Source organism: Molothrus aeneus, chromosome 4, assembly GCF_037042795.1.
Source record: "Molothrus aeneus isolate 106 chromosome 4, BPBGC_Maene_1.0, whole genome shotgun sequence".
Taxonomy (NCBI): domain Eukaryota; kingdom Metazoa; phylum Chordata; class Aves; order Passeriformes; family Icteridae; genus Molothrus; species Molothrus aeneus.
The window spans coordinates 24,803,482-24,822,719 of record NC_089649.1 but is presented as its reverse complement, the minus strand read 5'-3'; the positions used below and the strand labels follow the sequence as shown (position 1 = coordinate 24,822,719).

General features: G+C 44.2%; 2 protein-coding genes across 4 annotated transcripts in view; both read right to left on the bottom strand.

Moving 5' to 3' along the window:
* Positions 1 to 14,424, bottom strand: part of SLC20A2 (solute carrier family 20 member 2) — a 56,901-nt gene extending 42,477 nt beyond the window's left edge. For both annotated transcript variants that reach the window (XM_066548113.1, XM_066548115.1), the window contains exon 1: positions 14,342 to 14,424. The gene's annotated coding sequence lies outside the window, so the exon portion shown is untranslated. The remainder of the gene's footprint in view (positions 1 to 14,341) is intronic.
* Positions 2,907 to 17,557, bottom strand: SMIM19 (small integral membrane protein 19). Of its 2 annotated transcripts, none has more exons than XM_066548117.1 (3): positions 17,382 to 17,557; positions 17,141 to 17,265; positions 2,907 to 4,478 (listed from the first exon to the last, which is right to left on the bottom strand). In XM_066548117.1, the coding sequence occupies exons 1-3, from the start codon at positions 17,543 to 17,545 to the stop codon at positions 4,426 to 4,428; spliced, it is 342 nt and encodes a 113-aa protein (XP_066404214.1). In that variant the 5' UTR covers positions 17,546 to 17,557; the 3' UTR covers positions 2,907 to 4,425. The 2 variants fall into 2 exon arrangements, with proteins under 2 accessions (XP_066404214.1, XP_066404213.1); XM_066548116.1 differs by lacking the exon at positions 2,907 to 4,478 and adding an exon at positions 15,067 to 15,975.
* Between the last annotated feature and the right edge of the window lie 1,681 nt (positions 17,558 to 19,238).

Here is a 19,238-nt window from a genome sequence, read left to right as displayed (position 1 = left end):
ACCTGTACCGACTTTACACAGAACATAAAAACTGCCCACAAAACACTCCTCTGGCAATCCAAAAATATGCATTTTGCAAATTCAGAGGCATATGTAAAGATGCCCTTGGTGAAAAGCCAGAGTGTGGTTGCCAAAAGTCAACAATGCAAATTTTTCAGATAAAGGAAACCTGACACATCCAGCCCCAGATTGCCTGCCATTTCCTTTTCAGTTTGGGTTTCAGAGAACAACCACTGTGGAGCCTTCTGTTTGAGACAGAAGACATGGCTGGAGCTCCCCTGAGTCCAGCAGCCCCCTCTCTTCAAACAGAGCTGGAGTGAGTGAGTAGCTATCAACATGCCAAACCACACCGGCTGGCTCTCACTGCCGACCTCCAAAATCAGTGTGGCCCACAGGACAGAAGACCAAGCACTCCTGATCTAGCTGAATGTCAAATGGAGAAAAGGACCAGGGCTATAACCAGAGGAGGGACAACGCTCACAGAGCTGTCAACCAGGGTTATGGGGGTAAATGGAAATAGATTAAGCCAGTGTACTCTGGCAATGGAAATTTTGCTGCTTCTTTTTCCCTATGAGCATTGCAGTAATAGAGATATAAAGGGGGAAACAGCAATGAAAGCTGTGACCTTGGCTTCATCTCACAGGAATCGGAGACAAATATTCATGCTTATGCTGCCTGGCGACCATGCAAAGCTTGGCATCTGCCAATTAATAGGCCTGTTGCCCCCTCAAAGCCCAATAGCTGCTGATCTCTGTTCTTAAGTCCATGTAACATCCACATCTGTCTCCTGCAGCCTTTGCTGCTAGAGGCATGAGGAGCATGATGGGGAAGCAAATACCTTGAGTTCCACCTACCAGGCAACATTAACCTGCTGGTAGCTTTACCGTAGGTTGAACAAAGAAGTGCCCAATAGACTTGTGACATGGGCTACAGATTAAATCACTGTCAATGCAACGTGCCAAAGAGCATCCCACAGCTGGGTTCTTGGCTTAGCAAACACCTCCAAGAGGGCTTACTAAGGGTGTGTGGTCATATGAAGCAGGTTGAGAAAAGTTAGGCTTTATCTCTCCTGGAAGGCCGAGGAACAAACCAGTGGTCCAGTGCCAATGTCCAGGTGGAGCACAAAGAGTCTTCCTAAAGGTTTGGGCAAGATAACAGGACACACATGAGCATATTCATCTTCCAAAAGAGCTTGAACAACTAAAATTTCTCTGCTTGACACACAGGCTGCAGGGAAGAGGAAGTCACTAGGCAGCAGAATGTATTTGAGTACTTGGCACCAGCAAACAGGGCCGGTGGCCTCTGTGCCTCATCCTCAGGATAAGGCATTCCTAGCTAAGCCACAATGATGACATTGATGCATCTCAGAAGCCCCATGGCTGCCCAGAGGAGAAGAGATAGAATGGATGCTGCTGAGAGGTCAGGAATAGCAAAGGGGATTCCATGAGGAACCCCCCCCTCTTCCCTGCCTGCTGGTGTGAGAACCAGGGCTGGCCATGCCAGGATCCTGCTGTGGCCACCATGGCTCAGGCCGGGACTTCTCTAGACTATGCATCCCCCATGCAGAAAATGACCAACCCAAAAATGGGAGTGGCACTGACACAGACCTCTCTGCTCCACACAAGCACTGTGAGAAGAGTCACACCACTCCAAGGAAGGGTGCAAATTCCAGAATTAGCTGAAAAAATCAAGCAGAAAAAGAGAAAATAACCCCCAAAAATAAATAAAATTAAGTCTATGGCAGCCACCCATGACAATCACACCATGTCAAGAGTCCTCTGAAATATGGAAGAACATGCAGAGCACATTTCTTGCAAGACCTGGAAGGGAACAAGGACTATCTCTGTCATACTGATAAGGAAAATTTACCCACTGTTATCTGTAAAACAAACGAGCAAGTAGATAATCATATAAACAAAGAACACTGAATACACAGGCAAAAAGAATATAAAGTATTTTTTCCTTTAAGGAAGTAATCAAGGAATCTACAATTAATTAAAAAATGGTTTCTTGTCACCAAGACCTTCAGAAGTCACAGAAATCTATTCCTCTTCCATCTCTTCTACACATAAATTAAAAAGGGGAAAATTAATTGTGACATCTCTTCAACTATCAATCAGTTTCTCCACTTTGAATTAAGCAGATATTTAATTAAATCAAATTAATAAAATTATGTGAGGAAAAGAGTTGCTCTGAAACAGTGGAATACATTACTCCCCAAATGGGCTTAATATTTCAATCAACACTGTCTCCAAGCCTTTAACCAGATATCTTTCACAATTTGATTTTTTTCTTTAAAACTTCAGCAGACATGAAGATATCTTAATCACTTAATTTAATACTAATAGCTAAATAGATTACAATAAATTTGGGTTATATTACAAGTTTGTTTCTTTCAAATCCAATGTACTATGAGTTTACAAGAAAAATAATACTTTTCAGTTTAAAAAATTCCTCAATTATGCAAAAAGTATTTTCCATTATCTAAAGTAATCCAGAACCTGGACTGTATTATTCACTAATGTACTTTCCATCTGGAATAGGCTGGTTCACTAATCATATGTGAAATTCAGGGGTGCAGAAGACCGTTCTCTATCTATTTGCAAACACTATCATCAATTACTGAAAAATCTACTTATAATTGGAAAAAAATAACAAACTCATCCACTGGCTACTCTAATCCTGGGATTCTGTTTTGACTGAGATTCTCTAAGGTTTATTCAGAAAACAGATTAATTGCACAAACTTGAATGCACAGTTCTCCATCAATAAAGTCTTCCACAAGAAATTGCAGGAACCCACACTGAGTGTGCCTCATGGGCAAACACCATGAAAGGAGTAATGCTGGCAGAAACACTACGTGAACACAAGGGTACAGGTAACACGAAGAAAACAAATATGCAGAGTTACTTGTTCCAGACAACAACAGCAGCTAAAGTTTATTGATTTCAGTTTCAGCAGCTAAAAATCCATGAAAACATTCTTATATGATACAGACAATACTATCCCATATTCAAATTTCTATCAAAGTAATAAAATAGGCGAGGATTTTCTCACAGTCATTGCAATTTACTTATCAATTATTACAATAAAACCTATTTTAAAATGTAAATATTATAAAGTGCAAATAGTTTTTGTATCCCATTGTGATGTAGCAGCTCGATTATATGGAAATATCTAAGTAAAGAGACTGAAAAAAATCTAACTGGAAAAATATAACTACAAAAATAGCTGGACACATTCTCAGCCACTGTCTCTCAACTGTTCCCCTTATATCCACTGTAAAACTATTTCCAAGACACTAATCACATCTATTCAGAAGAAACTAAAATTATATGATTTCAAACTATTTTCATTTAAAAAATAGTCCTTTAACAACTGCTTTTACTCTTCTGTCTAATTATATACTCTTAAAGGCCAAATATTCAGTCAGTATACAAAAATAACCATAGCCTTTTATTAAGGATAAGACATCAGATAGGAGTTGATAAGAAAAATAAAGATGTTCTTTGCCTGCCACTACCACTAATACTTTTCAATACAGGAAAACACATTTACTTTTAAAATTTTAAATACATATACATCAAAGTCTTAATAACTTTGTATCAGAGACTTACTACAATCAAATCTGTTCACAGCATCATTAAGTTGTTGGACTGCATGGCCAGTATTTCCTTCAAGATACTTCACAGCACAGCCAAGATGCTCAAAACCTCTCTCTCCAAAAAGCTCTCTCCTGACTAAGAAATCTGCGCTTATAACCCTACAACCCTGGCAAGAAATCTTACCTAGAACATTTTTCTGACCAACAGTCAGATAGAAAAGATAAAATTGATTGATGTTTGATTCTGGCATCTGTCTAAGGACACCACAAGAACAATACATTATAAGGTTACTCAAATTATAGGGCTAGCACTATTTTTTTTTCTTTTACCTATGCACCTGTCGTCATACTTTCTATGCAAAGGCTGTTTATTAAACTTAAGCAAAACCTCTAACTTCCTATTTGTAATAGTCTGAGCTTTTCCATATTCAATGTATGTTTCAACAAGAAAAACCCCAAATTGATTTTAAGTACAAAGCAGCAGCTATCTCATCCACAAATGAAAACTACAGCGATGTTCTGCTCTTCCTAAAACAAGCTTGAAGCCACGATTATATTAAAGACACAGATGTGAGGGGATTTTTCAATTTCCAAACAGACATGCAAACAAAGTATTACAGTTCAGGGGTGCAGGTAAATAAATAAGCAAGAAAACTACGTGACGTCTGTGCAGCGTCCTCTCAAATCCTGCAATCCCTTCTAGAAAGTCTGGGTCTACATCTCCCTCTTCTTTACTCATGTTCTTCTCGCATGGCTTGGTCTCAGAAACTTTCCATGCCTGTAACGGAAACTTGAGCCAACTTCTCAAATGTATGATTTCTTCATCTCCACTCATCATCCACTTCTGTTTCTGAGAAGCTCCTCATCATGACACCTGTATCTTAAGAAGCAAAACAGGAAACATCACAGGGATGAAGCAATGAAAGATGAATAATAATATGCCTCTGTGTCTTTAATAAAATCCCAACTTTCATTCAAGTTCCTTTTAGGAAATCAGAGTTCCTTTCACAAGCACAAAGCTTACAAACCTAGTTTGGCAAAACATCGCGTGCCAAAAATGGGGTAACCAATCTCCCAATCTGCACCTCTGATCCTGACACCATGAGCAGGAGAAATCCTGCACCAGCTAGCCTTACACACTGTGGAAAATATGACCTGGTGCCAAGCTTGCAGAACTAGTCTGCGGCAGCCAGCTCAACTAAAAGAAACTGCTGACCCATCTGCTGACTTACCCGCTACTGAAAACAATGCCAGTTATCTTTACCCAGGACTCACTTGTCCAAGTAGAGCTCAAGCCCACAAGTTAGATTAAAAACAAAGATGTGAGTAAGCCTCTCCTCTACTTTTCCCATTGCTCCCTAATCTGCACAACTTCCATAGCACACAGTTTGTGGTTTTATACACTTATCAGGTACAAGAGAAGACAAAGCTTTCTCTGTGTTACAGCAGCTTAACTACAAGGTGACAATGGCCTAAGGTACTTGCAACCTATCATAAAACTTGGCATTGGGGTAGAGGGCACTTGCCTGCTTCTGCCATCCAAAACTTGGGGTCAAACAGGCCCAAAGCCAAGAGCAGCAGTGTTTAGAGTCTAACAACAAAACAGCAAAGGGATGACTCATCTGCAAAATGGACACACAACCCTCTTGTGTCCAAAGCTGCAGCTTAAACCATCTGCCTGCTTTACAGTTTTTGCCTGAATGCTGAATAAGGGGGTACAGGAGAATTATTTCTGCAGCCTCCCCAGCCATGAAGCCTTCAGAGCAGATAAGCAGGCACCAAAACCATTCTGCCAGCCAGCTCTCAGTGAAACAGAAGCATGAAAGCCATTTTATCTCTCCCTTTTAGGGTTAAGGCCGCATTTAAATAAACATTAGCATCAAAACCTCTTTGTACTAGAAGCAGAGCAGACCCTACATCTTATCAGCTACCACCTAAACTTCTCATAATTCTACATCCCATCTAAAATCCTTCTTTATTCTGCAAAAACAGTTGACAGCAGAATGCTCCATATGCATGAATCAGAAAGACAGTGTAGTCCTTCCCCAACTCCTCCCTGTGAAAAAGGGCTCATTTTGGCTTTCTTACTGCAGAAATGAGGGACAGCTGTAGGGACAGAGTCCCACCAGAGCACAAAGTTTTGGCTTTGCTTCTTGCACATCACAGTTGAGAAGATAACTGAGCCTTAGTCAAATCAAGAAACCCTCTGAGAGCGCTCTGGGTATTGCAGAAAAAACATCTTTTAAGTAACTGGACAGAAATGTATTTGCTGTGCTGGGATTACATGTCAAAGAAAAATACATACTCCCCCAATTCTGAACTCTTGATTAAGTCCTTACCCTCAAAAGTGCTCAGAAGGCAAACAGTCCTGAAAGCTCGTGCCTCAGTGATCATGCCTGCTACTGAGACATGCTACTGCCTACTCAGGAAAGGTAACTATCACAGATTTCAAGAGCTTAAAAGCTTTCAAAAGCACTAAAGCTGAGGCAGTCACAAATGTCCAGCTGTCAGGACATCCAGAATTATTTTATAATATATATACCATTCAATTATTTTACACCACAGTGATTCTTAATCTTTTATCATGATGATCACTGTATACAAGAAGCAGAAACCGTAATTTTACTGTTCAATAGTCATCCTAACTCCCTATTCTTTCTGAGCAGCAGAAATTAACTGAGGACAAGTAATTCAATCTATTATTGACATCTTCACTTGTTAATCAGATGTCTACAGTCAGCTTACACACCATACACACTACAAGACACCCAGGCTGCTCACTGTGGCATACAGAAAGAGAACTGCAGGAAAAGGTTAATAGTTGTCCAAAAGATCTGATGCTGGCTGCCACCTGAAACAACCTAGGAATTTTCAGTTTTCTTTTGAAGAGACAATTTACTGGCAGGCTGGTGCTTCTAACTTTGATCTTCCTTCCTTCCAACACCAGCAGAAGCTCAGTAACAGAAGTTCTGAAGCTTTGTAGCTCAGTAACAAAACACAGAAACCTCCCAGAATGTTAACTCAATTACTGTATTTTGGCAAGGAAACCTTTCCCTTGTACCTTGGGGGAAATCTTAAAAGATTAAACAGTGCATGTTTTAAAAGTACACACGCCTCAATTATTTGGTGTAACTCTTCATTCACCTGATTGCTTTGAGAGAAAAAATATTCTTCAGTAACTTGCTTGAAATACTGAAAGCGTTCCTTGTTTCCCAAAGAAACAATGGTTATACAACCCCACCGATTGTTCCATGCACAGAAATGTAAACTATAAGGCCAATTTCAACCTAGTCTCCTGCAAAAGTTAGGAGATTTCAGAGGTGCTCAATTCCCACAGCAGACTTGCAAAAGTAAGCAACCAAGGCAGTCACCTGAGCAAAAGGTCTGGCTCTCAAACATCAGGGAGACAGCATGTTTTGATTAAATATGCCCAAGAACTAACTACAAGGCAGTGAGAAGCTGCTCAGGCACTGTGCTGTGGGGAAAATCAGGGATGCTAACAGCACTGCTGTGTAATGGAAAGAGAGAAAGAAGGAAAAATGTGTAAGGTACTGCAGTGCCACCAAAACCAAGAGAGCTGCAGGAAAGATTTATCTTCAGTAGTTCAGCTGCTCACAGAGCTACCTTTGAATCTATGGAGCAATACAGCAATGCCTTATGAGCCCATCACATCTTCCATCTATACGTGGGCTGCTGCTGACATGTCAACAGGCAATTCTCAGGATTCATTAAAGGCACTTGGACAACAGCTGTCCTGTTTCACCAATGGGAATCTGGAAAAGCAGACATACACTACAGCACAGGTGGCCTCAGAACCCCCCCCCCCCCCCATACACCAAAAAAATATGCTTTTCAAAATATGCTTCAACAAGATCCTACCCAGGCACTGGCACGACAGGTCAGACTGCTGGTCCATTTTTCTGAGAATCCTGCCTCCTGTGATCAGGACCAGATGCTACAGAAGGTAGAACAGTTCAGGTAGTGAGCAATGATGTAATTCCCCCAAAAGGGAAATTCCTTCCTGACCTCATCAATAAGCATGAAGGTTTATGTGCTTAATTTATTTTTAATCCTATTTACAGCAACTCTGGACATTGTCATTAAATATATAAATGCCCAAGTCTGCTTGGAATCCGACTAAACTTTTGCTCTCGGTACTATTGTGTGGTGTGTTTATGCCTAATGTCATTTCAATATCCCTTTGTTCTTGCACTATGGGAACTAGCATAACCATTAACCACCTCTATTCCCCTTCCAAGAGCTCCAGCCTGCCTTGCACCATAAATTTCCATGCCACACTATGCCCTGTGACAGGACACAATCTGAGGATCTTCAAGGAAACTACTGAGCAAATTCTATTAAGATATCTAGCAACATTTAAGCTACACTTCTGGGATCTGCAGGAAAGTTGGCAGTTGCACCAAGATTTCAGCAGGCTCTCCCTTCTAGATCTTGCAAGCTCACTTTCATGTTGTTTTCCACTCCAGGGATGCCACTCTTATAAGCAAGATGTTTTGCTCTATGTTGTGCACTTTGAAACCCCCCTTCAATATTCTGATAAATTTACTTAGAAGAGAGGGCTGTACAGGAACCTCTCTGAGCAAAGAACTGCCCTCTCATCTCCATACCTGAATAAAGAACAACAGGGCCAAACCATGCAACACCAATCCTATTTTGCTCTTGGCTGATGTTCTTGTGGGCTGCAAGTTCCCCTGTGCAATAACTTGAGCCTGTGTTGCTACTTTTGCTGCTTATGGATGAGCTCATGGCACATTCATCATGATTATTGTGCCAAGTACTTATTAAAGCTCCAGTGCTCTCTGCTGTTTCTGCTCACACAACGTATGCATCAACGTATAAAGCCACACCTTCATTCAACAAAAGCTTGGTGGGGAAAAAAAAATATATATATGCAAGCAGCAGACAAGAAAGGGAGACTCTTAAAGCACACTTGAAGTTCTGGATCCTCTTGTCTCCCCAAAACCTGCTTTCAGTCATTACTTGGGCTGCATTTTCTTCTCCAAGCCTTTGAAGCTAAAACTTTGGACTCCAGGCCACAGGTTCTCAGTCCAAAAGTCTTCAGGACAGAAAGAGAGAAAGGCTGGTATCTCATGGGAAGATGGCCTCCCAAGGAGATGACAGAGTTTTTACAGCATCTGTGAGAAATACCACACAGTCATCACTGTTTGACCACAAATGTTGTGATTACGGGCTTGGAACTGGTGAGTTATGGTAAGAGAATACTTCTTTGCCTCAACCAAAATTAAAATTATACCATTTCATCTCTCTTTGGAACAACCTTCAGGCAAGCAAGGGGGTGAGAGAAAAAGCCTGTTCCAGCTTATGGTTCAGAAACAAATGAAGTTCTTAAATGATCAAAATAGCACTAACAGAAGTGGTAAAAGGCCCCACTTTGTCAACAGTTACCTCATTAAATAATCCAAACACATGCAACTTTTTTCTCTATTTGAGTATCAGAGACTGATTAGTCAATAAAGTGACAGGTCTCATAATGGCAGTAAAATTGTCCTTTCACATATTTCTCAAAGACCTCTTCATGCTGTTTAATAGTTACAGAGGTCTTAGAAACTCTGTTTCAGAGAAAGGATCTTGACGGTTTCTTTCCAAGAGGCCATAAACGTTTTCCTGTTCTTCAGTCTCACATGTGTAAAGACAATGTACTGAGCTGGGTACTTGTACAATGCTCTTAGGCAATGCTGAAAGAGTGGTCCAAGCCACAAGGCTCAGAGCACTGCCATACCAGCACCGCCAGGACCTCCGATCAGCCAGCGAGTGGTTTGCCCTTGGCATTCCAGAATGTGCTGAGGTTGAAAGGGAAGACAATAATGATACAGAACAATTCTCCCATCAGCAATGGCAAAAGTAATCTCAGAGGCACAGAGTGCAATGCTTTCACCACTTTGGAGTCATTACTGACTTTGAAGTCAAAAAGAAGTGATATTTTCTGTTTGTCACACACAGAAGCAGACTCTGGGTAAGGAGACTTTTTTTAACAGACTCAACTCAGGTATTTCTGGTTGCTAAATTCTCAATCTGTTGTGATAAAATTAGCTTTAAATAAATGTACAATACAAGCAGTACATACTTTGCCTAAGAAAAAACCTGCTGGCCACTTACAGATCATGTGAACCCAGTTATTTAGCTGAGCTAAAAACATCAATTATTCTGAGCCTTATCTGACTGTAGATTTGGATCTGTTTAACAACAGCACTGCCACATATCAAAACGCATGACAACCCACAGTTCTTTACTAAAGCCAGGAAAAGTTCCTGCAAACAATGGTTGCTGCCATTTAACAACACAGTCATGAAGAAAAGAGGTAAGAGGAAAAAACCTGCACCTTTGCCTCTATCTGAAAAAAAAAGCAACTCTCCCTCTTCTGTCAGTCCACCCTTCCTTCCATATTACAGCAGAAAGAAATGGGCTGCCTTCAACTACCACTCCCTGATGTTCACCAACCAAAACTATGGAAGATGATAATCTCATTTTTTCCCCCTTTGCAAGGTTTTCATCAACCAGTACAGATTCTGCTCTGTTCTTTCAACCAGTGTCACAGAACCTGTGTACTGCTTATCACCATGATCCAAGCAACAGCAAAATAGTCACTCAAACATACCTAGTGCTCAGTGGTGGGTAAAGTTCACAGCAGCTGTTTGAGTCCCAGAAAGACATCTGAGAGAAGCGCCATAAATAACGACATCACATGGAGTCTCCCATTGCACAACCCACATACATCTTCCCTGCTCAGGAATTCACGCCTCGCACCCTTCGCTGTCAGTCAAGAGCATATTACAAACCATGTTTCCAAGATGATCCAGAGGATATTTTGGAAAGTAATACAGCCCTCCTGTTGGCGGAGTCTTTTCAAAATACCTGTTCTACTCCATTACGAAAATGACAAATGTTGCTACCATCTTATCAAACCATGGTCTTTCTCAGGAGCAAGCTGTAGATCCACCTGTGCATTTTATACATCATGGATGTCCAAAACCAGTTCCAGCAAGTCTGATAGCCTGGCAGAAGCTGAAGGGGACTACTCCTTCGCAGACTCAGGATCTAAGTTCTTCTTTAGATATGCAAATGTAAAGTATTTTCTCAGACTACAGTTTCAGTAAACCCCAAATTTGAACAGCCCCTTTTAAAGATTAATTTATTTCACTGCTAGATTAAAATTAAACCAAATTCTCTTAAAATACCTCATTCCTAGGCATTTGCAAGGAGAGAATCACTTTTCAAAGCAGTGCCTAGATATAATTTTATAAAAATGAGATTTTTTTTTTCCTGGAGTTTTGCCACAAATTGCCTTTGAGGGCTTGGTTCAGAAATTCCAAACTTAGTTTATTGTTTTTCATATTGAGAACTAATTCCTTTTAGCAATTCTGTTAATCTTGGAGTTTGAAGTTATTTTTATTAAAGTAACGCCCAGAGTTTATATATTCCATAAAAAGATCAGGAATTATTTTTATTAAAGTAACACCCAAAGCTTAGGCATTCCTTTCAAAAATAAGGCAAAGCACCTTCATTCTTAAAAAGGTTCTTAGTCTTTTCAATGCAAACACAAATTTCACAAAGACAGCTGAGCACTGCGAAGTTTTATCAGCCATTTTTTATCAGAGACTTGAGGAAAAAAGTAATTAAGGCAGGATTTTTCTATGTTTCTGCCTAAAAAAATCATGAGCCTTTTGCTCCAAACAGTACATGTGTCTTTTTTTTTTTCCTCCCTTCTTGCCTTCTGTTACAGAAGAAGCAGCACCGATTTCCACTCCCTGATGTCAGATTTCTCATGAGACATTTGTGCTGGCTCTGGGCTGCTCTGCCAGCAGTCAGTACCTCTGGTCATCCTCTGTATCTCTCCTTCAGCCAGCAGCGAGGCCTCTCGACCCAGGCAATGCCAGCTTCTGGTGGAGCTTGTTAGACTACACAAAACTGGATCATAGCCCTTAACGCTTATGCCACAACAGATGCGGGGCTGCAAAGTGAAGGCTCTTACCTCCATTCTCGAGGGCCTGAGGCACTGAAACCTTCTGCTCCTCAGCGGCACCCCTGTCTCAAGGACAAGACCGAGTGCTGCCTTTTGTTTGCATGACTACATTAATAAACAACACCCAGGTTCCTCACCATGACTAAAGTACAGTTTAAGTGTTTGGAGGGGACAGGGAACGCCTTTTGATCACTGCTTCTGATCTGGAGCATAAGCAACCATGACTGAAGACTCCCCTTTGTCAGCAAGCCTCCTCCAATTGCTGTTGCTCTTTAGGCATAACAGGCCAAAGACATCATGGATTTAATAACACGTTTTCTAACAATGTGCTGCTTCCCTGTTGAAGAAGGCACGCAATGACAATTTTCAATTTCTTTAATGCAGACATTAGGGCTGGGACAAAATCTTTTCAATTCCTCCAAAAGAGATGTTAAGTTGCAACATCCCCACCTTGCTCCCTGCAGCGTGTATAATTTCAGCTTGCTCAACAGCATGGGCACTCCTGAGTTCAGGAAGACTTTAAAAGGAGCGATTAAAGCTCACGGAAGTAAGCTAACATGAATAAACTGCCCAGGCAACAGGAAAACATTCCAGAGCCCTGTGCTGTCACCAGGCTTTTGTCCAATGCTGCTTAATCATATATGCAAAACATAAATTACAGAAAGATTCATCACTGGTTAGAATATTCATAATTAATAATTTTGCATTGCACTGAAGGAGCTTCCCTGCAAACTGTCCTCAGACAAAAGCACTGGGATCTTCTCTCCATTCTCAGAGCTTCTACTGGCATCATCAGTACTAGTGGTACAACAAAGGCTTCCTCTGTGGGTCTTTTCAATAGGTCAAGCAGTTTTGGAAGGAAAGTTTGAGAGCAAGTTTAGGACCACTCAAGCATCACTCTGCTGAAATTCCTAAATCCTGTGGCTGGCTATAAGGCATCATGGCAGCTGCTGCAAGACACGTTCTCATCTGGGCTCAGCTTGCACATACCAGCTCATACTATCTGGGCATGTAACACTGGACTGAAACGCAAAATGCTCGTGGCACAGGGGAGGAAATTTTCACTACAAGGCTCTCAGAGTTTACGACCGTCTTCTTTAAACACAGACATACTCATAGCTTAAATACTTAAGACCCTCTTGAGCCTTGTCACAGAGCTGTATCAAAATCCTTTGATCTTCTGCGCAGTGCTGAGTAAAAAACCTAGACAGCCACATTTTGGGTTACGAGGAGAGAGATGACTTTTCCACCACTTAACAGAAGATTATAGTTTTCACATAAGATTATAGAGGCATGGTTGTAATGCCATCTGAAGAATGCATTTACAAAGATCTGACATTCAGCAGCTCACGTGGAGACAACAGAGTGGTCAGATTTTCAAAAACTTTGGAGTTATAATTGAGAGCAACTTGTTAATGACTTTCTGCAGTATCTTACAGATGTAAAGTTTTAACTGCTTAGAAAGCCTTCCCTCACATGCTTCATGTGATCAGACACCATTTAATCTACACAGCATAACAGCTTTTTAAACAGTATTGGGTAAGCTAGAAACAGTTCCCTCCGTACAGCATTCTCAAAAATAAATGTAACTGAAGATAACTTTGGCCCAATTTTTGTTAGGTCATAACTTTCCCCATCCAGCATATCCAAAGTTCTGCATTAACTAAGTTCCATGAGAGTTTGAGAAGCTGCTCCTGTGCATGCCTATAAGCCTGACTACTAAAAATGGATGCATAAAACAAATCTATTGTCTCTCTACCCTATCTGCCTTTGCTTTTAGAATCATGAATTAACAGGTAAAAATCAGTGCAGATATTTGACTACAGTCAAAAGCTGACTACACCTTCTCTCCCAACACATACTTGTACTGTACAGCTGAAAACATAAACCCCCCTGCAGAACAGGGTATAGTTTCACTGGGACAGAACTCCCGTGGCTGCACTTGCCAGGAAAACAAACCACGACCTGCCCTTCGCTCATGGCTCAAGCAGCACACTTCGAACACCCTAGCACAGGCAAAAGGCACGGGCCCTAGAAAACCTTTTGCTTTTGCTACTTCTCCTTACAAGCTTTTTGTTCTGGACAAGTAAGTTTGAGATGCTCCTGCCACCGCCCCAGGTCCATGAATACAAACGAAGCCGCACGCTGCTCCAGATTTCGAAGCCCTTCACGGTGCTTTCAGCTGAACTGAGAGGCAAACCGTGAAATGATTATCTGCAGCCCGAAAGGCGGCTGTGCTGGGAAAGCGGCAGGGCGCGGGTTCATTCTCCGCCACGCAGCTCCACTGAAGCGAGCGGAGCCGCACCGGGGCTGTGGCGGGCAGCGGCGCCGGCCGAGATGCGCCATTGGAAAGGCTCCGTTCCCTGCCTGCCCGCCGGGTGGGCAGGGCCGGTGGGAAGGAGGGAGGGCTCAGCTGTCCGGACCGCCACGAGCCCCCGTGCCGGGACATCACCGCGGCGCGAACGCGGGCACGGGACACGCGGGAAGCGCTCCCGCGGAGGACGGAGCGGAGCGCTCCCGCGGAGGACGGCCGTGCCGGCCCGGCGGCGGCACCAAGCCCTCCCGCGGGAATGGAGCCGGACCTGAACACCCCTTCCCCGCCCCCGACCGTGCTTTCTCCTCGGGCGACCCCTTCCCGCCTCGCCACGGGCCCCCGGCGAGGCGCCCCTTCCCCTCCCCTCGGCGCGGACGGGCGCGGGGGGCGGCGGGGGCTCGGGCGGCGCGGCCCCACTCACCGCCCGGCGGGCGCCTCCGGCCTCCGAGCAGCAGCGGCAGCGGCGGCGGCGGCAGCAGCGGGAGCCGGCGCGTCCCGGAGACGGAAGCGCGGGAGGAAGTGAGGTCGCGCCAAGGGGAAACGGCGCCGTTTCCGGGAGGTGGAGGGGGTTGCGGACCGGAGATTTCCCCTGCGCCCGGGGAGCTCTTCTGGGCGTGGATCTCTGTGCCCCGTAAACCCCGCGGAGTGACGGGGACGCGCTGCGGAGCGGGGTCATCACACGGGCACAGTAACGTGGGGAGGACACGGCACCGGCGGCCCCGGGGCTCCGCGCCCTCCCCGCTCCCCGCACCCGCCAGTCCTCGGCCCCGCGCAGGGACCCCGCTGTTTTCCGCGGCTCCTTACAGCGAGGAAGCTGTCACAGGGAGCCACCCTTCACCCAAAGGAGCCTTTCCATGGGGCAAACCTTCTGCCACTGTCAGTTCGGCCCGGGTCACGTTTTACAGTCCTACAGACACTGAAGTACAGATCACTTCAATATAGTAAAATTTGGTGCTCAAAGCCAAGTTTCTTAATATTCAAATGTAACCGCAGTGGTGCTCACCACTGCTCCAAGACTTAATAGATTTCAGAGCAAAACAGGTGAGAACCTCTGGACATAAACACCCAGCACTGTGCTGGTTGTTCATCATTCGGCCAACTCAACGTTGTGTAACCTTAGGAATTACAGCATGATACATCTTCAAATAGTTTTCATGATTAGATGCTTTTATTAAAAAGTAATTTCTGCAGAATCCTTTCAATTAACTGATTTTGAGATTTACCTAGAAAGAAAAATTAACTGCAGTGTGAAATCTCTTTTGGACAAGCTATGACCTGCTTATACCAATTTTTACAGACAGACCTATTCTTTACAGCAATTTGACTAAATTAAGCTAACCACCTTTGCTATTAACATTAGAGTAGTGGCTTTAAGTGTCTTCTAGATGTGTAGTTCACTGTGTACATCTCAAAGTTTCTCCAGGAAAGGTTCACAGTATTGCATACACAACTCCCAAATAAACAGAGAGCAGAACTTTTCTGCACTACCACCAGTGACACTCTGGGCTCTGAAAGCTTCACCTTCACCAGGCAGTATGACCCAGTGCCTTCAGTCACACTTACTGACTGTATTCAGCAAATTCAACAACTCGTCATCAAGGAACACAAGGCTTTCCAGGCAGACAGGTACTGCCTCGCTTTCTCCAGGGTGCTGTTGCCAGAGAAGGTAGGAGCTGATTTCCAAGGTGCTGGCAGAGAGAAATAATTTCAGACATTGCTAAGACTGCACTTCCCTGCCCTCATGTTCCTCTGAGCAGGTCTGCCCTGTGCTGGGTACTTTCATGCTGAATGTTCCAGTGAGCACACGCTTTACCGCACGAGGGCTCAGAGAAAAGCTACTAAGAACAAACTTTTAGGGACAGTCCCCTCCCTTTCCCCCTTGCCTTCAGCTATGTGTCAATTAAAAAGCATTGAAAATAGCTCCACATTGACTCTTAAAATCAGCACTGGATATATGTCCTGAGTTCCTACAGAACTGTGGGCTTCATTCCACTGAGAGCTGTACGCTTTCAGTCTGTTTTGGTGGCTGCTGCTGCTGCTGTTCATACTTCCTTGCTGAAAAAAAGAAACACCAATCAACAACGATTATACAATTTATTTTATATTATTGTTACTATTATTGTATTATTTATTACAGACATATACAAACATGTACATATATATGTTTATATATATTCATGTAACTATGACAACAACCAAGAAACAGACGTAACATCAGAGAACCTCATTTCAGCCACACAAGGCGAAGTTTCAGTCACCTTGTGGAACTTCACCTTATAAATGCTGAACAGTAGAGTCATAGCAAAATGTCAGTGAATCAATGGCAGAGAACTATGATTCCATTCAGGTCCTTTTATTAAAATAAAAATAAATAAAATTAAAGGCTATGGCTTCAGAAGTTTTATTACCGATGACCTGAAAGGCTCAACAGTCACAAGGCTGATGTCCACGTTTCTCATCTTCTCCACAATATACAAGCCACAAGCTAACAATTACACTGACTTCAAAATTAATCTGGTTAGCAAGGCAAAGGGAGATCAAAGAGCTGTGTGCAGTGGTACAAACACCATCAGCAAATGCCAGCAGGCATTCCACTGTAGGAAGAACATCCAATTTTGTTCCTACGGAATGCAATGGCCTGGTGTAAGAATCTTTACATCAAGTCTTTGCATTTAAAAGGTGGTTTCAGACCACTAAGGGGTTTCTCTGTATTTCCTCTAGGCATGCATGCAGGGCAGGTGTGAAGCAAGGTTGTGTTTCTCTGAATTGGACCACTGGACTATCACGGGCATGGGGCTCTTTTCTGCCTCCATCCTGACCCTCAGCATTGAGATTGGAGCAGCAACACTTGTTGGTACAGTAAAGTTCTAATTTATTTTCAATTTATGTGGTTGTCTTACTCATCATTCCACAGTCCTCTCAACTTTTTTACAAATCCGTCCAGGTTTTCACGACACCCAGACCTTCCTAGCTCTTTCAAAGTGTAACATGGGATTCATTTTGACATTGCTTTAGGACGATTGCACAGCCGCTCCCTCGCTCCGTACTTCCTCACGCAGCAGTCCTGCGGCCCCGGCTGCTGCCCAGCCCCTGCCCCTGCTCCTCACAGGGCGCCACAGCACCGGGGGCGTTCCCGCTGCACCAGCCTCGAGGCCGCCCCTCTAGGAACGGCCCCCAGCAGCCCGCAGGCCCGGGGGATCCCCGTTTCCCTCCGACTTACCGATGGAGTACATCTCCAGCTGCTGCCGCAGGCGGATCTTCTTCATGCTGTCGTAGAAGTTGGGCTCGGGCGGCGTCTCGGCGGCCGGGGGCAGGGTGAAGATGCGCATGATCCTTCTCTTGTTCCTGCGAGCAGGAGGGAGGGGGGCACGGCGGTGAGGGCACGGCGGGGAGGGCGGGCGCCCCTGCACGTGCGGGCCCCGCGGGAGCCCCCGCCCTGCCCCGCCCGGGCCGCCTCTCACCGCCGCGCGTAGACGAGGAGGGCGAGGCTGGCCAGCACCACCAGCAGGTACACGTTGGTGGCCTCGTTCCACGCCTCGTGCACCGAGTAGTCGATGGCGCCGCCGTCGCCCAGCGCCGCCGAGGCGCCGCCGCCGGCGGCCCCCGCTGCCCCCGCCGCCGCCATGGGGAGCGCGGCCGGCAGGGGCGGCCCCGGCTCCGGCCCCGGGAAGTGACGTCAGGGCGGTGCCGCGCGCCATGGCGGGGGGGCGCCGAGGGGCGCCGAGAGTCGCATTTAGCGCTGGTAGTGAACTGTGCCGGCGAACGCTAATGCCGCTGTTTGCCAACATGTATACGCAGGAAAAAATTTTGATAGTCGGCGCGCCGGGTTTGTGGGACACCACCCAGCACCTGGGCTTGTGCACTGTGAAATAAATCAGAGAATCAGTGAGGTTGGAAAAGAGCTCTGAAGCCATCGAGTCCAACCCGTGAGCGAATACCTTGTCAGCCAGACCATGGCACCGAGTGCCACATCCAGCCTCTCCTTAAACACCTCGGGGAGGATGACTCTGCCACCTCCCTGGGCAGCCCATTCCAGTGTCAAATCACCCTTTCTGTGAAGAAATTCCTCCTAATGTCCAACCTAAACCTCGCACAACTTAAAACCACGCCCTGTCACTTGTCACCATGGAGAAAAGGCCGACCCTCACCCGGGTACAAGCTCCTTTTCAGGGAGCTGTAGAGAGAATAAGCAATGTCTCTTTCAGAAGAGGTTCAGATTGTCATGAGCTCTCGCTTTTCATATAGGAACTAAATGTAACAGTTTAAATTTGTCAAAATAGAAAGAGCGCTTTCTGAAAAAGCGCTTTCTGAAAGACTTTGTGCCTTTTTTTTTTTTTTTTTTTTTTTTTGTACCAAAATGGGAGTTGCTGGATATTCAGATGCTGGAATAATATAGCTTTATTGATGGTCCATATGATGCTGTTGCCAAAAAGTATAATTCTAGGATTTTGCTTTGGCGGAGCAAGTGTTTCAGCTCAGAACCTGGAAAAGTTTTCTGAACTGCTTACTGAGATGCAGGTAAACTAGGCTGCTCTAACACTCACACACAAACTTTTTCCCTAATGCCTGATGTGGAATGTTTGAGCTACATGACAGCTTAGGTGTGCTTTTCACTAGGGCCTTCTGCTTCTTTCTATCCACCTCTGATACCTCATTTTGCCATAGCTTCCTTCAGATACTAGAACTGTTACAATTTAGGCATCGGTGATATGGTCCATGTTCAGCATGTGTTTGGGGTATGTGCTTGTGTTATGGTTATTCATCTTCACCCTTTATAAGACAATAAAGGGGGAAAACTCAAGTATTTCTAGGGTGTGATTTATTTAACCTGTGTCAAACATTCAGAATCATGCCTCCTGTGCCTGGGAAATGCTCTGATCCCTTACTGAGTGCCAGGAGTCTAGACACCTCATTTGGATGGCACTTGCTTTGCAGATGTCTAATCAGCCTGAGGAAACTGTATCCTTTGGGGAGCTGTGTTCTCACTGTGAGATGTTCCAAGTCTTTCTCTTTCCATGGTATGGAACAGATTCATTTTAAGAGGCCTTAGATCAGGACATAAAAGAATATGAGTGAAAATGACAATATAAAAAAACCAAAACAACCTAAGGCACTGGTGTCATGAGAAAAGTTCCTTGCCCCACATGGTGTGGGAAAGGAGGATAGAATAACAATTAGACATAATTCTAGGTCATTAAATTGGGATGGCACCCATTCACAGAACTGTGGAAACCACTAAGAGAGATTAAAAAAAAAAAGTCACTTATGCAACACGACAAAAGACATTTAATTAAGCATGGTTTCAGAGGGATTTTAAG

Coding starts and splice junctions, on each gene's coding strand:
- SMIM19 (XM_066548116.1), bottom strand. CDS start 17,545: ATGGCGGCGGCGGGGGCAGCGGGGGCCGCCGGCGGCGGCGCCTCGGCG. Junction 17,266..17,381: donor CTCCTCGTCTACGCGCGGCG/GTGAGAGGCGGC, acceptor TCCTGCTCGCAG/GAACAAGAGAAGGATCATGC. Junction 15,976..17,140: donor GCTGGAGATGTACTCCATCG/GTAAGTCGGAGG, acceptor TCTTTTTTTCAG/CAAGGAAGTATGAACAGCAG.